This window comes from Aulonocara sp. 'chitande type north' Nkhata Bay, linkage group LG13 (assembly GCF_057382095.1).
Source record: "Aulonocara sp. 'chitande type north' Nkhata Bay isolate Kocher_YH1m ecotype deep benthic linkage group LG13, A_spYH_male_GT1.1, whole genome shotgun sequence".
In the NCBI taxonomy this organism is placed as follows: domain Eukaryota; kingdom Metazoa; phylum Chordata; class Actinopteri; order Cichliformes; family Cichlidae; genus Aulonocara; species Aulonocara sp. 'chitande type north' Nkhata Bay.
Window position 1 is genome coordinate 25,651,056 of NC_141356.1, and position 20,869 is coordinate 25,671,924.

At 38.6% G+C, this 20,869-nt stretch overlaps 2 protein-coding genes across 3 annotated transcripts; both read left to right on the top strand.

Annotated features, from left to right (window-relative positions):
- The first annotated feature begins 77 nt into the window (after positions 1-77).
- Positions 78-9,418, top strand: rgra (retinal G protein coupled receptor a). Of its 2 annotated transcripts, XM_086259421.1 has the most exons (8): positions 78-446; positions 718-874; positions 1,235-1,356; positions 1,872-2,025; positions 2,122-2,239; positions 6,509-6,622; positions 6,911-7,103; positions 7,780-9,418. In XM_086259421.1, exons 1-7 carry the CDS (start codon positions 368-370, stop codon positions 7,052-7,054), a joined length of 888 nt encoding a protein of 295 aa, XP_086115547.1. In that variant the 5' UTR covers positions 78-367; the 3' UTR covers positions 7,055-7,103; positions 7,780-9,418. The 2 variants fall into 2 exon arrangements, with proteins under 2 accessions (XP_086115547.1, XP_086115546.1); XM_086259420.1 differs by having other exon boundaries at positions 79-446; positions 6,911-9,418.
- An 8,226-nt stretch (positions 9,419-17,644) lies between these two features.
- slc18a3a (solute carrier family 18 member 3a) lies at positions 17,645-20,472 on the top strand. The gene has a single exon (XM_086258103.1). It carries the CDS (start codon positions 18,117-18,119, stop codon positions 19,665-19,667), a length of 1,551 nt encoding a protein of 516 aa, XP_086114229.1. The 5' UTR covers positions 17,645-18,116; the 3' UTR covers positions 19,668-20,472.
- Positions 20,473-20,869: the final 397 nt, after the last annotated feature.

A 20,869-nucleotide genomic window follows, 5' to 3' on the forward strand; every position in this document is an offset into this window, starting at 1 on the left:
CTCCATGAAGCAAACCTGTGTATATATACGGCTGTGGACTCGGTCAAACCCGAGTCTCGTCGTTTAACTTCAGCAGCCGCTGCATCCTCACCGGGACACCACAACACAAAGGCTTATTGTGCAATTAATAGAAGGCTTTATTGTTGCGGCGCGTAAATGCGCATTAAGGGTTACGTTCCGCGTTCATTAAGACATTCCTGCGCGGATTGGGGCGACAGAGAGGCTTTACATAATAAACTGCAAGCATTCACGTGAAATGCCCCTTTAAAAGCCGGCTCTCTTCGGTCACACCGAGGGGCATCGTAAACAAGCGGAACGAGAGGAGTCTGTGACAGCTGCACTTTGGTGTGTCAAACCAGGCTTCAGGATGGTTTCTTCGTACCCTTTACCGGAGGGCTTCTCCGAGTTTGATGTGTTTTCCCTGGGATCTTGTCTGCTTGTGGAGGGTAAGTTATGTCTTGGAATTCAGCCAAATACTACGAGGACTTTGCCTGCTGTGTTTGCCATTAACCTACGCCAGGACATGTCTCCTCCCGGTCACTGACACGGACCCGTTTCTCTGTAAACTTGCAAAATAATGCTTACTTATGGTCTAAAAACAAAATAAAATAAAAATGAATGCGACGAATTTCGCCTGAGGTGTGAGCTATTTCGCAGTAAGCATCGCTGTGCGCGCTGATTTGCATTGTGTGCGTTTTTTGTTCCCCTTCCCCAAAGGTCTGCTGGGCTTCTTTCTAAATGCGGTCACAATGCTTGCTTTCCTCAAAGTGAGAGAACTGAGGACTCCCAGCAATTTCCTAGTATTCAGTTTAGCAATGGCTGATATTGGCATCTCCATGAACGCCACGATCGCCGCTTTCTCCAGCTTTCTGAGGTGAGTGATGTAACCACCCCTTTCATAATGGACATCGAGGTCCATCCGCATGTGGGTGGGATGAAATGTAATGAGAAAATAATGCCGGTGACAATAGGCTACTGCTGGCCACCTGTTGTGACGAATCATCTGTACAGAGCTGTATAATCGATGTAGAGTGGTCCAATTAAGGCTGTACAGTGAAGAGGGTCAGTACAGAGCATATTCAAACTGCAATCAGGAAATGAGACACGTTGCTCTCAGTGTTCACCAGTTCATGGATTAAATGTTATACTAGTGATTTGTTTATGTATTTTACTAAAATTGGTGCTTAAGGGGTTTCTTGTGTCAGTCAACTTTGAATACATCCTCTGTCTTTAGGTATTGGCCTTATGGCTCTGATGGATGCCAGACTCATGGTTTCCAGGGCTTCATGACAGCTCTTGCCAGCATCCACTTTGTAGCTGCTGTTGCCTGGGACAGATATCACCAGTACTGCACCAGTAAGTCAATATCTGGCTGATGATACCAAATGCAGTCAACTTTTCCTCTCCTATGTTGCACAAATGTGCACATAAATCAGCCAAGTACACTGCTGTCTTTAAATTTTCTACAGACAAAATAATGAGACAATATGCAAATAAATAGCAACCTGAACAGTTGCTATAACACAGGCTGACACCTCTGTACTAAAACTGCAACCTGGAAGGCTTGAGTGTTAACAATAAGTCCTACACCTTATTTTTAAACATCATTACCAGGGTACATGGGCAAGAGGAAATGACTCAACTCAAATGTCCCTTGGTTAGTGCAGGGTTTATTACACTGTTGTTAACTCTGTTATAACTGTTGCAAACAAGCAGCTCTAGTTAAGATATTAGTTTAGCTAAGAATGCACATTTGTTTCTTAGCAGCAGTGTGACATTTAAAACAGAAACAAAATCAGTAGCCTACTTGAGTATGCATTCATTGTGTTGCTGGTGTTTAGACTAGTCATAAAGAATATTGTTCTTCCCAGGGACAAAGCTGCAGTGGAGCAGTGCCATCACTCTGGCTGTGTTTGTGTGGCTGTTCACTGCCTTCTGGTCCGCCATGCCCCTCATTGGCTGGGGAGAGTACGACTACGAGCCCCTCAGGACTTGCTGCACACTGGACTACAGCAAGGGAGACAGGTACCATATACAAACATAATTTCTGCACAGTGCTTGCAAGATAAATATATGTTATTTTCACTTTTTTTAACCTGCTGTGTGTGTCTCTGTCCATAGAAACTACGTGTCCTACTTGGTTCCAATGAGCATCTTCAACATGGGTATCCAGGTGTTTGTCGTCATGTCTTCTTACCAATCCATTGCACAGAAATTCAAGAAGACAGGAAACCCCAGAGTAAGTTCAGTAAATTAAATTATGCACAAACTTTAGCAACATAAGATTAGAAGAAGATGTCTTTTGCTGGGGAAAAAGGTGTTGTAGATTGCACTGATATCCAGATTCACTTTGGAGTAGCAAGAAACGCATACAGAACAAATCCAAACAAGTTTAACTGAATTTTGGGAATTACTCCAAAATCAAAGAATCTGACATTTATAAGAACAGATGCATAAATCCTCTAAAATATGTAGTCCTTGTAAAGGCTCTCTATGCAGGTGACCCGCTTTGTGTTGCATAAGCTCATTACTTACAGTCATCCGAGCTGGCTGGAGGGACACTGATTACAAACACAAACTGCCCAGTAGATACACCCAGTACTCCACCAGAGAATAGAGATGGCACGATACCACTTTTTCATGTCCAATACCGATATCATAAATTTGGATATCTGCTGATACCGATATGAATCTGATATAGTGTGTTTTTTAATCAATAAAACTGTTTTTTTAAATATCTTGCTGCTTTTTGTATAAGTTCATACTCAAGTTTAAAAACAAACAAAAACTAAAGCTATTCTGTTATACCTGTATGCAAAAAATACACTACACCCAAAATATTTCATAGTTCAGCAATACTGATCAATCTAATAAACTTAAACCTACTCCATCCTTCCTATTCTGGTATTTTAAAGAGTAAGCAACCTAACTAATAGGGTTCTAAAACTCCCAGCAAAAAAAAAAATAAAAATAGGGAACCACCCACCCTCCACCTCATGATGCTTAATTGATGTAATCAACTTTAATTTGATGCAGTGTGGGGAAAAAATGCACAGAAATCAATTATTTTTCAAGAATAATTAAATAGATTCAACATCTTTCTTCAACAGAACTGCAGACTGCACAGATGGTATCTTCCCAAAGGAAAAAGTACTATAGCTTACTAGGGTATATTAGACTTAATAGTTACGATATACAGTAATGGACTTCTATAAATTTTACATCAGATTAAAACTTTGGTTGTAAGATTCAGATAATTATTTATTAAAAGCTGGACATTTTAAATGAGAATAAGAAAGAAAAGTATGTCTTTGTGCCCCCTTTCCCTGTTCATGCCCTATCGGCCCCCCTGGCTAAACTTTGCTAGATCCGCCCCTGCACAGTTACCAGCCGTCAGCTGCGTAGAAAAGGATCCTGGTGTAGAAAGTAATAATAAATAAATTCTAACAACAGCTGATCAAGCTTAAACGTGCTGCTGTTGTTCAGCCGCTGGTTTCCTCTTTCTGGCGCGAAGTGAGCGATAGACAAGCAAGAGAGATGGACTCGCCACAGAAAAGCCGATCAGCTGATCATTGATCAGTTTCATGATTTCATGATTGAAGTAGCAGCAGGAGAGGGAGGGAGAGAGAAGAGACAGTCGCTCCATATATCGGCTGTAAAGCTTAACGCGGGAATGCTTTACAAACATTCAGAGATGAACTTACACACTTGCTTTACTTCTCTCTGGGATAACTTCCTCGGAGATGAAATGCCAGATTGGTAGGCTATACACACAGCCGCTCTATCACCTGAGGCATACTGCTGCCACGGTTAATGATCCAAGTTATGCCTTGTCGCAAGTTTTGTGAGGTGCTTTTTTTTATATTTAATGGATCGATTACATTTTTTATTTCTCTCCGATATCCGATCCAATTTACGTCAGTATCTGACCAATACCGATACTAATATTTGGATCGGTCCATTTCTACCAGAGAACAGTAATTATGTAATAATCAAACAGTTTACAGTCAAATTATTAGAAAAGGGGGAAAGTCTGCATTAAAACTTGGAAGCAGAACAACGCCTAGGAATGTGACACAACCTAAATTAAGGAGAGAAAATGGTCACAAATAATTTGGGGTTATCTAAAAGAAAACTCCATCTTGTAAATGTGTAATCAGTTTTACAGAGCTGATCATTATCCCTTCTGGAAAGGTTCAAGCATAAGCAAATGTCAGTGTTTCTTTTCAGCTACTTACAGATGATTAAATATAAGTATGTAGGGAATCCCCGATATATGTGGATGGAGTTCGGAGATTCTTTTCACAGTCTCAGCACCACACAGATTCACCATGGTGCTAGAACACTTGGACATTTTGACTTTAAGTGGACTCGTATGTCATTGAGGGGTTTTTTTTCTTTTGGTTTGTTTGTATTAGAAAAAGACAGAAAACAGTAGTTTGTGAGCCACAGATTTATCTGCCAGGCACAACAGCAGTAAGTGCCTGATCAGGATTTAACAGACAGTGACTTTGTGTACTCTTCCACAGCTCAGACAGATCACAGTTTCTTAGCTATAGTTCCATTATAGCTGTTGGGACAATTTTATTTAGTTTTTTGTAAGCTTAGTATATTTGCTGTTATTTAAAGTACAGCCTGTTTAAGTCAGCAATATTTTTTCCGTCTTTTTAGCTTTAATAATAGAGACTTTGTGGTACTGTGCAGTGTTTACATGTTCTCCCTGTGCTTTTGTGGGTTCTCTCTGGGTACTCTGATTTCCTCCCATGGGCCAAAGAGACGAATGTTAAGTTAATTGGTGAGTCTAAATTTGATGTAGGTGTGGATGTGAGCATGAATGGCTGGCTCTGTGTTAGCCCTGTAATTTGTCTGGCAGCCTGCCTAGTGTGTATTCTGTGTGTCACCCACTGTCAGGGGTGATACAGAAAATAGATGGACGGATGGGATTTTTATAAGCTTAAATCAGGCTAATGTCCAGCAAAAGCACTACAGTGCATATGGCTTTATTTTGATAAAGTATCATTAAACACAGAGAATTTTGTCTATTCTTGTCTGACTTGGTCTGATTGTTATCACTTCTTTATTTCGAGCATTTTGGAGTCTTCATCTTTCTCTGGGGATAAATTAAACAATCCTCTATAAACAAAACTATTTTATTTACCTCATGAAATTAGAAGCAAGCTCATTTTACTGAGATAACATTAACACTCAGTGTAGGACGGTCTTTCACAAACACACATTTGATAAAATGGCCTCAAAAACAAATTGTTTATAGAGGTTTAGCTAATGTAATGTTCCCATTTGAAAGTCAGTTCATTCAATTCTACCAAATTGGTAGCAGTTCACCTAGATTGCACTGCCAACATCGTCCTCATAGAGCCTAAAGTTTAAACCTGCTTTCATACAAAAAATGAAAGCCCACAAAATATTTGAAAATCACTAATGTACTCTGATTGCTTGGCACCTGTTTTCAAAAGATTACTATATCACAAATCAGGAGCAAAACAAGAACTTATATGTCTTTATAAGAGGCAGCTGGTTGTGATGGTAGCCCAGTTAGTTGGGTGCTGCTTGAAATGTGTGAAATCATTATGGAGAATTTTTTAAAGCTGCTTTGGTGCATACAGAAATGTGTTTTACTGAAATTTAACACTTTTTTTTATCTCGACCCCAGCTATCAAATTAAATTTTTTAGAAAAAAAGTGTTCGGACTTTCCTTTTACAATGGGTCTTTAAGGACTCACTGTCTGGTTTCCCTATGGACGGTCTGTTTCCCAGGCAGTACAAACTGAGTGTGTAATAATAGCCTATTAAATAAGTAAGTAAATATTTATTTATAAAACATCCTTCAAGATAAATATCACAAAGTGCTTCACAATGAAATCATATGTTTTTCATCCCACTTTTAAATCAAACATAAACCCCGGTTTTTCATCATTTCTTATGTGTAGCATACATTTGTGGAGCTCTGTGAACAGAGTAAATCTAAACTCAATCTGTGCACACAGTAACCCAAAAAGTTACTATACAATTAAATGACCAAAAAGTGACAAATAGACATTTGTATGCACAGTAAGCAAAAGTGTTCAGTTCTGTGAGGTCAAAAATCTTTTTTTTTAAGGTAATATAGTGTCAGTGAAACGATGTTAAGAAAACTAAAGCTATTTATAGATAGGAATTGTGAAAACTATATGTAAATTTGTCAGTGCTGCTTTGTATGTGTGAACTGAATAATGTCTGCTTTCAGCCTTGGATTACACAGACCTGCCCTCTCATTCACCCACTCAGTGTTTTTGTTTTGTAGCTTAGCATTGATGATCTTAGCACAAACTCGTTTTCACCAGGGCATGTGACTTGCCTCCAAGCAGACAACCTCATGACACAAAGCCTTTTTCTCACCTTCACTCTTTGTGGTTTGCTAATCATTTTTGTTCTTATCCTCTCTTTTTCCCACTTTTCATTCCTTTGCACATTAATCCTCCCTCCACTACCTATTGTTTCCCCTCCACAGTTCAACCCCAACACTCCTCTGAAGACTATGCTGTTCTGCTGGGGGCCCTATGGGATCCTGGCTTTCTATGCTGCTGTGGAGAATGCAAACCTTGTCTCACCTAAGCTCAGAATGGTAACAACTATCATTACATACTTTGGCACAAAGTTTTTCTGACTCCACTTAGTAATGCATTAAAGAAATACAGCTTAGCTTAGCTGCTTGTTTTTGCATGTAGTTCAAATGTACATATTTAATATAAAACATTTGTTCCTTGAATTTAAAGAATTCTGCCCTTTGTTACAGAAGACATGCAAAGCGCCATGTAGAGTCCAAAACATGAATAAACAACACAAATTATTTCCTAATATTTCTGCTAAGAAAAATCTAATTGACCATAATATTTGGGTCCTGTCTCTGCAGATCGCGCCTATCCTGGCTAAGACTACTCCCACCTTCAATGCCCTCCTGTACGCACTGGGAAATGAGAACTACAGAGGTGGCATTTGGCAGTTAATCACCGGGGAAAAGATTGATGTGCCTCAAATTGAGAACAAGTCCAAATAAACTGAGCATGCAATAATTACATGCATTCTGTCCTTGTGGTTTCTCGCAGGTACATAGATGTTTGTGAGTGTCTGTGCATTTTGTGTGTCTTGAGCAGTGGTAGCCATTGCACCTGTTCTGCTCCCCGTTGTGTCTGCAGTTGTATTTCTAAAATGATTGTCACATTACAAAATAAACATATGAAATAACAAGTACCTCCTAATGGACTTTGGGAGATCAGCATTAGTTTATTGTGCTGTTTAATAATATACAGTTCCATACACAACAGCAGAAACTTTGGGCTTGGCTACTTCTGTAACCACATGAATTTCTCTGTCACTCAATTCAAATGTGATTTGTTTTAATTTTGAGTTCAGAATTAAACATATCCATCCATTCATGTTAATCCAGTTAGTTTTAATGCAAACACTCCTGCAGAGCAAGTGATGCACAGAGCAAATATGACTATTTATTCTTTTACAGACTCTGCTACAGCAGCCTGGGATATTTTAATCATTTTTCACTTTGCTTATAGTGCAAATGTCCTTGCAGACAGCAATCAGAGCATTTTCTCCTTACTAGTTGCCTATTTTGCTATCTGGTTGAAGATGAAAGGCTCTTAAATAGATTAATTCAGCTAAAAAAGAGACATCACAGTCTGACATTCAGTTTCTTAATCTTTATGGTGCCTGTTAATGAAATATGAAAGCGCATTCAGGCCACTGATATCCCATCATGTGTTGCAGGGTTGTGAGTGATCTCTCTCACCAGGATGGAAGTGCATTAATCCTCTAAAAAAAGAGGACCATTCTTGAATTCACAGCCCCCACAACACTCTGCCTGTAGATCGACTAAACATGCTTCTTTCCTCCACGCCAGCATCTAAAGTTTGCTATAACAATACAATATCACCAAGAACTGAATAAATCAGTGTTATTTACTGAGGCGAATTCATGTCTGGTCCAGAGTGCTCTATGAATTAATGTTCAAGGAACATTTCACTTCATCCATTTGACTTCTGCATATCATGAAATTTGTTTTTACTTTGATGTTTATGTAAAATACACCATTGTTTAAGCACAACATTGAACAATACACAGTACCATACTGGTTATTATAAAATGACTATTTTTTTTAAGTAGGTTTCAGAAACCACGTACCACATTCTTATGGTTTTCTTTTACCAACTGTTGATACTCGTAATATGAAATGCTAAAATGTATAACACACGTAAACTTTTGGAAAACAGCAGAGTGCTTCAGAATTTAATATAAAAGTTGTTTTAAAAAGGATATGTTTTTAAAGATGAGGACTACTTTAACAAATCATTTTTCTGTTTTATGTTACAACATAAAATACATTTGTGGTCACAAATCATTCACACTCATCATGGACATGAATGCCATGATAATTCTGGGCTTTTAATTATTTCTTAGAACTGTTCATTTTCCCAGATGGAGTCATTGGAGTCAGAAAACAAGAATTTGGTGCCCACGTTTCAAAGTACTTTTATTTTTCTCCAATCCGCATACACACACCCCGACTACTATTTGGTCCTTTAGCAAGTTGCACCTCAACCAGATGCTTTTAGCAGCCATAAACAAGCTTCTGTATAATTGTGGTTTAATATTTGATCACTCTTCTTGGCAGAATTGGTAGAGTTCATTTTAATTAGTTGGGTTCCTGGCACGAATGGATTTTATGCACAGTCCACAAATGTTCAGTAGGGTTGAGGTCAGGGCTTTGGGAAGGCTGTTTCAGAAGTTTATTGTTAGCCTAATTTATTGATTCCAAAATCAGTTTTGATGTGTATTTGTGACTGTGCCAAAATAGCTCAATCTTTGTCTCGTCTGACCATACAATTAAACTTTTCTCCTGAAGTCATTTGACGTATTAATTGGGCAGATCCAAATTTTAGTCAAGATCGAAGGTGTTGAGTTTGGAGCAAGGGCTTTATTCTTGTTGGTACCCTCAGTTTGCTCTCATCTGAGGGTGACAGTTTGGATTTTTTACCAGTACTTGGCAAAGCGGTGACACATTCGAATAACTTATCGTTATGTACAACTAATTGAACTGATTACTGTGGACTGGCAGGTGTTTAGAAATGCCTCCAAGAGACTTTCCTGGGAAAATGCAATGAATGAAATAAATGAAGTCCTTTCAAATCTTAAATATTAGTTGGTGGAATTTGAAAGACAACAATTCTACTCTACAATGTATACAGTAGATTTTGTATAATGACCGGTCCCTATAAAATCCTATAAATACTGGAAAACATTGTTTTTGTGTGGCTGATGTAATGTTTATAATTTGCAGTCATCCTGATTAATCTAAAACAGTGACAACATGCACTCAATATCCATTCAATAATCAAATAATAAAGAATTGCAGATAGATAAACTCTCTTGTCTTTTCTTATCGTTTTATTCATGTAAAAAAGATTATGATGCTTATCTAACAAATGTAAATTACCATCAATGACTGACAGTCCTTGTGAGGTTTAAATAGCAGCTATGTGTGCAGTGCTGGAAACCTCTTTCTCTTGAATCTTAACTTGAGAATTCAAATGAAAAGATGCACAGAGCAAGTTCAACACTTGGAATCAGCTAAACAAGGAAAAAGGATTTGCCTGGTCATGAAACTGCTTGTCCATGAATTATCCAATTACTTTTGACCCTCTGAAAATATGGAATGATGTGTAAAGGGGGTTGTAATTCCTAAAAAACACTAATTCCAAATTTTTCTGAAAAGCTTGAATTAATATTGAAACACTGCAGGTCAATCACATCTTGATTGTTTGCTTTAAAATCCACTGTAGTTGTGTACAGGAGGTAAACTATCAAATAAAATTCACCATTATCAAAAATAAGCATCAAGATCTAACTGTATAAAGATCTGATGTATACAGTATGTATTGTTGCGTGTATTTCTACTCTTCAGTATCGCTATTTGTACTTGAGTTTAGCTCTGGGTATTTCTTCCTCCACCGGATGTGTGTCAGGGTGATTACACTGTAGTATTCATTCAACCAGCATTGTGGACCTAACACTCAGTGGATGTAACATACAGTAGAAGCCCCCAGTTGGTGTTTTTAAGCAGATTAACTGATGACAGTCTGTCAGTTGAGTGTGTTGTTGCATAATTAAGAACTGCTGACACATGTGTCATCAGCAACTTTCTCATTTATTGCAGGTAAGTCAACCATTTTCCATTAGAAATTGGACATTTATGGTTCCTTGATCTGTACTTGAAAAAAATGACTATTTCTGCTAGATGCAAGAGTCCTCTAGAGATTATTTTAGTAATTATCAACATAAAATAACCACCAGAGCCTTAATGACATGTACATTGAAGTGCCCGGACACTGGTGGGCATATGGAGCTGTCATCTGGTAGGAAGGGTTATTCTGACCCCACTTCCTGAACCGCTGCAGGCCGTTATTAACTGCCAACATGAAAGGATCTGTTGTTTCAAAGAGCATTATGCAATAAATAATTAGAAAGTCAGTTCACCACCAGAGTAAAATAGTAGTAACCCAGCGCTTATCATTTCAGCTCCTATCTGGTATCGCCATAATTTCTCCAGGAATCAAAATAGTGGAACATCTTCAACTCAGCAATTTTAAGTAAAATGAAAAGTACAGGAAGCTTATATTTTCTAGATAATAAAATATTAAACAAGAAAAAAAATAAGAAAATACTTGTTTCTGTGCAGTATGTTATCCCTGACTATGAAGAATTGCTGTGAAACACTTAAGGATAGAGATAAAATCTCGTTAAAGGGTTTATTAATAGCTAATCATGAAGTGTCGTCATATATTATGTCTGCAGATTAATTATTTAAGCCACACTGGCCAAAGATTTACTTCAAATAGCTGCTGGATTATGTTATACTCTGAATCCAAATGTCTGGCAGCAGAGCACGGGTAGCTTTTTTTTCCATCGGCTTTCCTTCTCTTACAATCAAAAATATTCAGGTACTTAGAGTTCACTGAGGATTATGTCTGGTCAACCAATGAAGTTTTCATATGGGTTTTTTGAGAGGATTACACAGGAAGATGACTACAAGTGCTGGAGAAAAGGTGTGTGTGGGGGGGGGGGGGGGGGGGGGGGGGCGCAAGGAGAGTCTGGACTGTTCGAGAAAGAAAGAAGTCATGAATCAGTGTTATAAAAAAATAATGTGGAAGATTGGAAGGAATACGATTGCAAGTGTGTGTGTGTGTGTGTGTGTGTGTGTGTGTGTGTGTGTGTGTGTGTGTGTGTGTGTGTGTGTGTGTGTGTGTGTGTGTGTCTGAGGCCCCCAAAACAAGTCTAGGTAGCATGTGATTTGTATTAACTATATTGTTTGAATGGATCCTGTAGCCTCAAGCACAGACTGTTTTTTAAAAAAGAAGGTGGTTAATGTCTACAGTTTTTGATTAATTATTTTTTGTTGATATTATAAAAACCTCAGCATTTACAAATTAGTCAGTTAATTCCAGTATTTTATTTATATGTGACTTTGCCCTAATTACCAAGTATCCTTCTGTGTGATACACAATCATGCTCACTAGATTTGCAAGGTATATGAAAATACAGCACTCCACCTTCCCGTCTAAATATGTTTACTACTTTATCTCAAAAACCCAAATGCAAAATATCAGATTTCAAAATGGGACTTCACAAACCAAAAGGAGACCTAGCTCTATTTCATACACAGTCTTAGTCAGTCTTAAATCTTACATCAGTACGTCTTTATAAAGCTGGACCTACAAACTGACAAATTGCTAACAAAAAAAAGTAAATTAGCTTGATAATGGGTAATACTTTCTATTAATATAATATTAATATGTGTATGCTAGCCTTTTATCATTGGCTTCTACCTCCTACCTTAATAATAGACAGCTAATGTGGCTACCAGGAAATTGCTAATAGTCAAACAGCTGAGTTACATTGAACCTTAAAGCAGATTCGAGCACAGCTTCTTATTTTATGCTTTGCTTAACAATGATTTCACAAAGATCAAAGCGCTGTAAAGAGAACTATACAGGAAACCGAGCGAGTGCAACAGAGGCAGAGGTGTGTTATTACATGGCTTTGGATGACGGTGATTACTGTAACATAGCATATTGGAAAAACAAAAATATCTAAAATCATTCATAACGATAATTTATAATGAATTTATAATCAATCTTTTTGAAAAACATACAGGTAGTAATTGCTGCATGTGTGACAATGTCCCACATTCAGATTGGTCTGCCCATTATTGAAAATGTGTATAAAAATAAAAATAAGTGTTTAATAATGTTTGTTATATAAATGAATAAATTATACATTTCAGCAGGTTTAATTCAAAATATTAATAAAGTAAAAACGTGCAACAGGCCCAGTTGGTCTTATTTTAAATCCTTTGGTGAGGAGGAATGAAAAGAGAGACCCAACCTGGGGTGCTAATTCCTCTGCCACCCTTTTTAATAGAACCAGAGAGGGATTTCGGCTCCTCATGACTGACCCCAGGCCAGCCGAGCACAAACACAAGATAAAACATCAGTCGGCTGCCTCAGGTCGACCAAACTCTCTTGACTGTCAGTGATCTTGACTGTCAGATGTGGAGCCGATTATATAACCCTGACAACATGAGACTGCACACGCACACACACAATACACAGCAGCACAAATGCTCTTGTTGAGCAGCCACAGGACAATCAATGGTAATGCTGAACACAGCTGCTCCTCCAATCAGTTCATTGAATTTTAGAAATCCCACTATTTGTACACAGTGTGATTTACAGAAAATGAATGGACATGTGAACACTATATTCACATTCATCTTACCAATAACAATGTACACATAGCACATTACATATTAGCAAAAACATATTTGTTTTGAAGAAACCACATTTTTACAGGATTAGTGTTTCACTATAATCTGGATTAAAGAGGGGCTGTGCATCACTGCTCTTTAGAAATCACTATTTTAAATCATTAAACCACACACTTTGACCAGAATAGGATGTACCGGTCTGAGGCCACTTCATACTTCACATGATTTACATTTACACGACATATTAAATATTTAAGTTTATCAAACAGATTCAAATATTAGACAAAGAAAAAACAAGTAAAGACAAAAAGCAGCTTCTAAATGAAGGTACTTAAAATTGCTGCTAAGAGTGGCCCAACCAGTTATTAGGTTTAGTGAAATCACTTTTTCACACAAGGCGTAGGTTTGAATTTTTTTTTTTCACCTTAATAACAGACTGCTTCTTTTTTGTATGCTGGAGTTTTAGCCTGTATTTTCGGATGGCACGGTGTTCACAGACAGTGTTTTCTGGAAGTGTTCTTGAACTCACACAGTGATTTCTGTAACAGAAACAGGGCAGTTTTTAATTCAGTGGGACCAGAGAGCCCAGATATCACACAGGCATCCAATTTTGAGTTTCGGCCTAGTCACTTGCACACAGAGATTTCTCCAGATTCTTTAAATCTTCTGATGTTGTGTGCGGTAGATGACAAAAACACATTTTTACATTGAAGAAAATAATTCTGAAAGTGTTACACAGTTTTTTGCAGATTGATGAACTTTCACCCATCTTTACTTCTAAGAAACTGTACCTCTCTAAGATGCTCTTTTTTAAAATCTTTTTGACACATGTTGCTGTAACCAAATTGAAAATCAGTTATTTACTATACATGAAATAATAAAACGTCTTAGTTTAAATATTTTATATGTTTTTTTATGTTCTATTGTGAAGTGTGGTTTATTAGATTTGCATTTTTTATATACATTTTGCACAGTGACCCAACTTATTTTGGAATCACTGTTGTATACTTAATTTCTTTTTTTAAAGTTCTCACTCTTCATTGGTGCACAGTGTCTTCTACAGCAGCCACATAGATGAATCACACTCTACTACATAGACCAACAGCTCTTACTATTAATTTGACCTCAGTTGTATTTTACACATAAACATTAATTTTGGCCTAAAGCAGCAGGCCAGTTTATGCACAACATCCAGTCATCAGTTTTTCTAACCACACAGGGCCTGGACGCCATCGCAGTTGACACTGGGCAAGAAGGTGGACACACTGCACAGGTTCCCAGTCTATCACAGAAACAATCCATTCACACACAGAATCACCAATTAGCCTAGCATGAATCTCTTTGGATATCTGCATGGACTGAAGGAGGTTTTAGCACCCCCAAAGAAAGGCTACTCTATATCACTGAAAGTAGTATACCCTGCTTTAAATACAAATGAAACTTTGCATTTAGCATTTGCTGATTTCAGTTTCAGTCTATTAAAAAGAAACTAATATTATAACCATCAGTGGCGGTCCTAGCCTGTTTTGATCGTGCCTATGCCATTCCCACTATGCGCTGGCATGACGTCGGGGCAGCACGAGTACGAGCATTTTTGTTTGTTTGTTTTTTGTCGATGCCCGTGATGCCGCCCCCCACCACGATGCCGCCCCGCCCATATCAAAAACCGCTATGGATAACCATTTAGCTCCACAGGGGTTATTTTTGACCTTTCATAATGTGTGCATTTGGCCTCAGTAGCTTTGGATTTTGTGTGGCTGCTAGAAATTAATGCTTTGATAACTGCTCGAGATTACATGGTGATCTTGAATCTCCTGAGCAAATCAGATCAGAGCAGAGTCACTGGGAAAACAGCAACAAAAAAAAGGGAAAATGTTGATCCCCTAACACAGCCAATCCAGTTATGAGGTCTGTGCTGGCCCTGAGAGGACATTGCACTTAAAACAGATAAAGATGGGGGTGATTGACAAAATAAGTAAACACAGTTAACTAAGTTTGAAATCTGTATAAACGGTTTGTGTTTATTTATCTGCCACTTCTGTGTGTAACTGTGTCTTCATATGTTTCTGTTTATGCGTGAATGCTAACAGACGGAGTGAGCAAGAGGACGTCAAGGTCAAGAGCCCCTTGGGAAAACCAAAAGCCAACTCGCAGTTTGGCCTTCATGACTGTGCATAAGCTTTTCCGCTACAGTATGTTTACCGAGGGAAATAAATGTGATTATCGAGGCTGTTCTCTCATTAATGTGACATAACATGTGGTCTAAAAATAAAACTAATTTTGAGCTGCCTTTTTGTCAGATTTGTAACAATTATTAGTCGGATTTAACATGCCTACGTCAAATCGCTCGGGGAAAACAACGGGATTTAATTCAAAGAGGGATCAAGTAGAGTGTAAATTAAAGCTAAATTTATTCTAACTTCAGCTTAGAATACTTGATCATACTCATTGTTTCCTTTATGTCTGACGGTCTCACAAGTGTTTAGATTTTACACCGTTGCCCTACATTAGTCATAAAAAATTAGGTCTTTGAGGTCTTTTGGGTCTTTTTATAACAACAGAAAATTAGGGAACACGTATCAACTGGCAGCTAAACTTCATCAAGAACAAAAGATTTCTTTCTTCTTACAGATGTTAACATCAAGAATCTTTGAAGGGTTTTTTTTACTATCACACACGACGATTCGTTTAATTCTTTCAAGGCTCATGAATCCACCACATTTAGTCAAGTCAAGTCAAGTTTATTTATAGAGCACATTTAAAAACAACCAAGGCTGACCAAAGTGCTGTACAGTAAATACAGATAAAAATACAATAGAACACAATTTCGTAAAACACCTCGCTGATCAAATAAAAAATAAATAAACAAATAAATTAAACGTTTCTAAAAGCCAATGAAAAGAGGTGAGTTTTAAGAGCAGTTTTAAAAGTTTCTAGGCTTTTGGAGAATCTGACGTGAGGAGGTAAACTGTTCCACAGTCTGGGTGCAGCCACAGCAAACGCCCTCTCTCCCTTTGTCTTTAATTTATACCTGGGAACATCTAAAAGCATGCTTTCTATTTTGTTTCATTTCAAAGTTGTTTAAAGAGAGGACAAGAGTGTTGGTGGCTTCTACTTTTTTCTGACTTTTTAGGTTTACTGTGTTTTTCCTGTGCGTCTGGCGCTTAATGTCATAAAGACTTTTGAAAATGTAAAAACATAGTGCACATAGTGAAATATGAGTTTATGATGAAAATTATAAAGAGCAGGAATGAGAGAAAACATTGAAATAATAATAGCAGCGCTGCAGGGATATGAGGACATCTACCGGCTGAACAAATGCACAAAGGGCAAAACACAGTAATCACAGTAAAGATACTAATAAGTAATAACTGATTGATAAACTTATCAAAACACAATCTAGCTAGACGATCCTCATTGATTATATAAATATAACTCACAATCAAACCATAATGTAGCATAATCATTAAAAAACAAACACAAAAACTGATTTTGCTGTGCAGTTATAGGTTGGTCAAAATTCACATCTCAGGTTTTTGTTTTTCATCAATTCAATCTTCCTCCACTAGATGTCGGCACAACTCTGTCTCATATCCCAGGTCTGTAGCTTACTACAAAAGCTGACAAATCAAGTTGTATTTTACACGCGAACACATGAACACAGTATTTGCCTCTCATTGAGTGAAAAAAACAAAACAAAAACGGAAATGAGTTTGAATCTACTTCTACTTCTTTAAATCCCATTGTACCTGCTTTCAGTTTCTTAGAAAGTATAATAATAAAAGTATTAATAATAATGAAATTGTGTATCATGACAAAACAAAACGACATGTGACTCCGATAACTGATTCATGAAAATTCTCTGAAGGGTAGACATCTGTTGAAACTGAATTGTTTTTCTCTCTTTATTAGAAAAAATTGCTGTCACTGAAAAGTCCTGCAGTTACTGTTTATTTCAGCCTCACCACTGGATGGCAGTATCTACTTTTAAAAAGTCAGTTCACTCATTTTATTCAGCTTTTCTGTTTTCTGTCGTTTCATGACGTACTGGGGTTTTACTGATGTTTTTTAAAGTTTGCGACTCTCTCTCTCTCTCTCTCCCCACACACACACACACACACACACACACACACACATATATATATATATATATATATATATATATATATATATATATATATATATATATATATATATATATATATATATATATATATATATATATATATATGCACAGTCATGAAGTTAGCTATATATATATAGTTAACTATATATATATAAACTACTGGGTTATAGCAGTGGTTAACAAAAGCGCATTGTTTAACTGTTAAAACGCATTGTTTTAGTGTCGTGTTCTGTGGAGCTGTCCACTTGATTGTGGTGCTGAATGGAGGGTGGGCGGGGGTCATTTTAAAAACTACAATTCTGCATGTTTCTTTCCTTGTATGGGTACTGCTGCTCGTGATCGCAAATGCATTCCTTGCGTTACTGAATTCAGAATCAACCAGAGAACTGAATATGTGCTCCTCTGTATGTCCGATTAGAAAAGTATTCTACTTTTAGCTTTGAATCAATTATAACCGCTGAAAATCTGGTAAAAACTGTTTAACATTGAGAAGGTTAAACTGAGCCTTTCAAGCAACTCAGTGGACAGCAGTGCGCACTCGGGATTTTATGTTTAATTAGCATAAAAGATCTGCTGGAGAGCAGCAGGACTGTGCGTCACAGCCATTGGCGAAGGTGGGAGGGGGATACCTATGGGAGCCAACAAAGTGCAGTGTGTACTCCTTCCTCCGCCGACAAAAAACATCTTGCCTGATGCGAAATGATGACTTAGCTCACAGCGTTACAGGTGACCGGAGACAGCTGGGAGTGTCTGGGTGCCGGAGGGGCGCAGCAAACGGACCTGAAACAGCCAGAGCACTGATGGAGCCGGCACTGTGAGGAGTGGGTGAATCCCCAATCTGGGATTGCTGCCCGGGGCAAGCGCGTCACCTGAATGACGGGATATGAGACAATGAAGCAACTAAGGACGGCGGGGATAAAACGAGTGCAAGTCACACAAGTGGAAACGCGTGTGCGATGACGAACAGCGCAAGCGACAGAGAAGAGGTAAAGCAGAGAAAAGTTACTTAGTTAATTGGAGTGCCGGAAAAGAAAACACCATTTTTAAAAGAACATACACACATGTGCCAAGTGTGCGTAATTCTGTGAAAAGCAAACTGAGGAAGCAGAATTTCTTTTTCAAAAGTCAAGACTTGAGTCAGAAAAGGATAAAATCATGGAGCCGGAGGTGACCACAGAGGGCCGGGGCGCTAATATGGCACAGTCTGCCGCCTCCAAATTGTCCCAGATGGGTGAAAGAACTAAACAACTGGGCAATGTAATGCAAGACCCAGAACGACAGAAACGGATTATTCTAGTAATAGTCTGCATAGCACTTTTATTAGACAACATGCTGTACATGGTAATTGTGCCAATTATACCCGATTACCTTGAAGAGCTACAGAATGCAGCGGATCAAAGCCAAGCTGTTGCAACCAACTCCACTAATAGCACCCACAAAATCACCAAGGGGAACTTCGATCTGCAGATAGGCGTTCTTTTTGCCTCTAAGGCCATCCTGCAGCTCCTGGTCAACCCGCTAAGCGGCACGTTTATAGACAGGGTCGGGTATGATATCCCGCTCTTCATCGGACTAAATGTCATGTTTCTCTCCACTGTTATTTTTGCCTTTGCTGAAAACTACGCGACTCTCTTCCTGGCGCGCAGCATGCAAGGCCTAGGCTCTGCTTTCGCCGACACATCCGGGATCGCTCTGATCGCAGACAGGTACACAGAGGAGACAGAAAGGAGCAAAGCGCTGGGCATTGCCTTGGCTTTCATCTCTTTTGGGAGTCTTGTGGCGCCCCCGTTTGGAGGGGTCCTCTATGAATTCGCAGGGAAGTCGGTGCCCTTCGTGATTCTGGCCTGCATCTGTCTCATTGATGGCATATTATGTCTGACTGTGCTGAAGCCCTTCTCTAATCGTGAGAGAGAAAACATGCCAGTTGGTACCCCCATATACAAACTCATGATTGATCCTTACATAGCTGTTGTGGCCGGTGCTCTGATCGTTTGTAACATCCCCCTCGCTTTCCTCGAGCCCACTATAGCCAACTGGATGGAGGACACCATGCATTCCAGCCAGTGGGAGATCGGCATGACATGGTTCCCTGCATTCTTTCCTCATGTCCTAGGTGTGTATCTCACTGTGAAATTATCAGCCAAGTACCCCCATCTGCAGTGGTTTTACGGGGCTATAGGTATGGTATTTATAGGCGCAAGCTCGTGCACAGTGCCAGCCTGTAAAAACTTTGGACAGCTGATGATTCCGCTGTGTGGCATCTGCTTTGGAATCGCCTTCGTGGACACGGCACTTCTACCAACTTTGGGTTTCTTAGTGGATGTGCGCCACGTGTCAGTGTATGGCAGTGTGTACGCGATTGCAGACATCTCCTACTGCGTGGCGTATGCCCTGGGGCCCGTGGTGGCCGGACAGATAGTGCACGACCTGGGCTTCGTTCAGCTCAACTTGGGCATGGGGCTCGCCAACGTACTTTACGCACCGGCGCTGCTCCTGCTGAAGAACGTGACACAAATGAAGCCTTCTTTCTCCGAGCGAAACATGCTCCTAGAAGACGGTCCAACGGGACTGTATGATACGATTAAGATGGAGCAACGAGAGAAAAAGAGAAAGGGTTTGTGTACAACGATCGACGAGAATGGCATTGAGACCTTTGCTAGGCGCTCTTATTCAGAGGAGGAATCCTCTGGGGGAGAGTATGCGTAAAAGACCTTTAGCTGGGTGTTAAACTATCCAAGTGCCAATGTAGAGTTGTCTGTATCATGTCCGATTCAATCAATTCCATAACACTATTATGATTGTGTAACAATATCAATTATTTACCGCTTCTGGTGACAAGTTCTCTGGGTTTTGTCAAATCGAGTAGGTTAAAGCTTTAGCAGAAAGGTACTCGCTTGCGTTTCTTTATTTAAAGGTAAGATTCCTGTGAAAGATTTTGCTGAGATAAATGTATATTCATTAAGAGTGTTTATCATTGTATCGGAAACTGACTCATATCGTGTTCAGGGATTGTGCAAATGTGTTTGAACAAAAGAAGAAATGTAATGCGTCTTTATCTGTAATCTGTATTGTATGTCAAACGGCATTTGAGAAAGGTGGGGAAAAAGGTGAAATCTGCTTTTGCGTTTTATTAATTTTTTTTCTGGAATGCATAGGAATGTATAGCCTCACTGTATGATGATCCGCGACTGTACATAAATGTATATTCATGTACATAATTAAATCATCATCATGCGAATGATATTGTTTACTGAAATGGTTTATTTAGGGCACAAATTGTAATTTTTATTCTGAAATGTTATTTTCCTCTATAAATGGAGATAATATATACTTAGAAAGTTATCGCAACTGAAGAATGATATTTAAATGTGTTGTTAAAACACGAAAGTGTCTCATTTAAAGATTCTGACATGTTTTGCCCGTGGAAACAAATTGGTTTGAAAAAGAAAATCTGAAATTAAAGTTTTTAAGGCCAACATATTTGTGGTGCTCTGATCCTTGACCGTGAATTTCAAATAAAGAGAAGCATTTGATTTTACAGTGAAAGTGTAACTGAAAATTTCTGGGAAAATGTCATTGGTTCAAAATATTAATAATTTCAGAGGGTTTTATGGTTTATATGAATAATAGGGTCTATTGAAGCATCTTGTTGGTCACACAAATATCTGCTCATAACGTTAAATGGCGTCATCTGAATCGGTCAGGTGCAGTCAGGTGAAAGGAGTCGTGCACCTAAACTGTTCTGCGTGTAGTGTTTGTAAATTTTGAAAGCCAAAGGGGGGGGGGGGAAATCCACGAAAAAATGCGTCCTAATTGTTTTCCTGCACAGTGTTTCAGCATCTGAGGAGCTCAGATGGCGTCTAAATAAGGTGGGGTGAGCATGTGAAGTGCCAAATAAACTTCCCGGC

Excerpts from the sequence above, each read along its gene's own strand:
- rgra (XM_086259421.1), top strand. The coding sequence starts at position 368 with ATGGTTTCTTCGTACCCTTTACCGGAGGGCTTCTCCGAGTTTGATGTG. Across the intron at positions 875-1,234 it reads GCTTTCTCCAGCTTTCTGAG|GTATTGGCCTTATGGCTCTG; the intron begins GTGAGTGATGTA and ends CTCTGTCTTTAG. Across the intron at positions 2,240-6,508 it reads AGAAGACAGGAAACCCCAGA|TTCAACCCCAACACTCCTCT; the intron begins GTAAGTTCAGTA and ends TCCCCTCCACAG.
- slc18a3a (XM_086258103.1), top strand. The coding sequence starts at position 18,117 with ATGGAGCCGGAGGTGACCACAGAGGGCCGGGGCGCTAATATGGCACAG.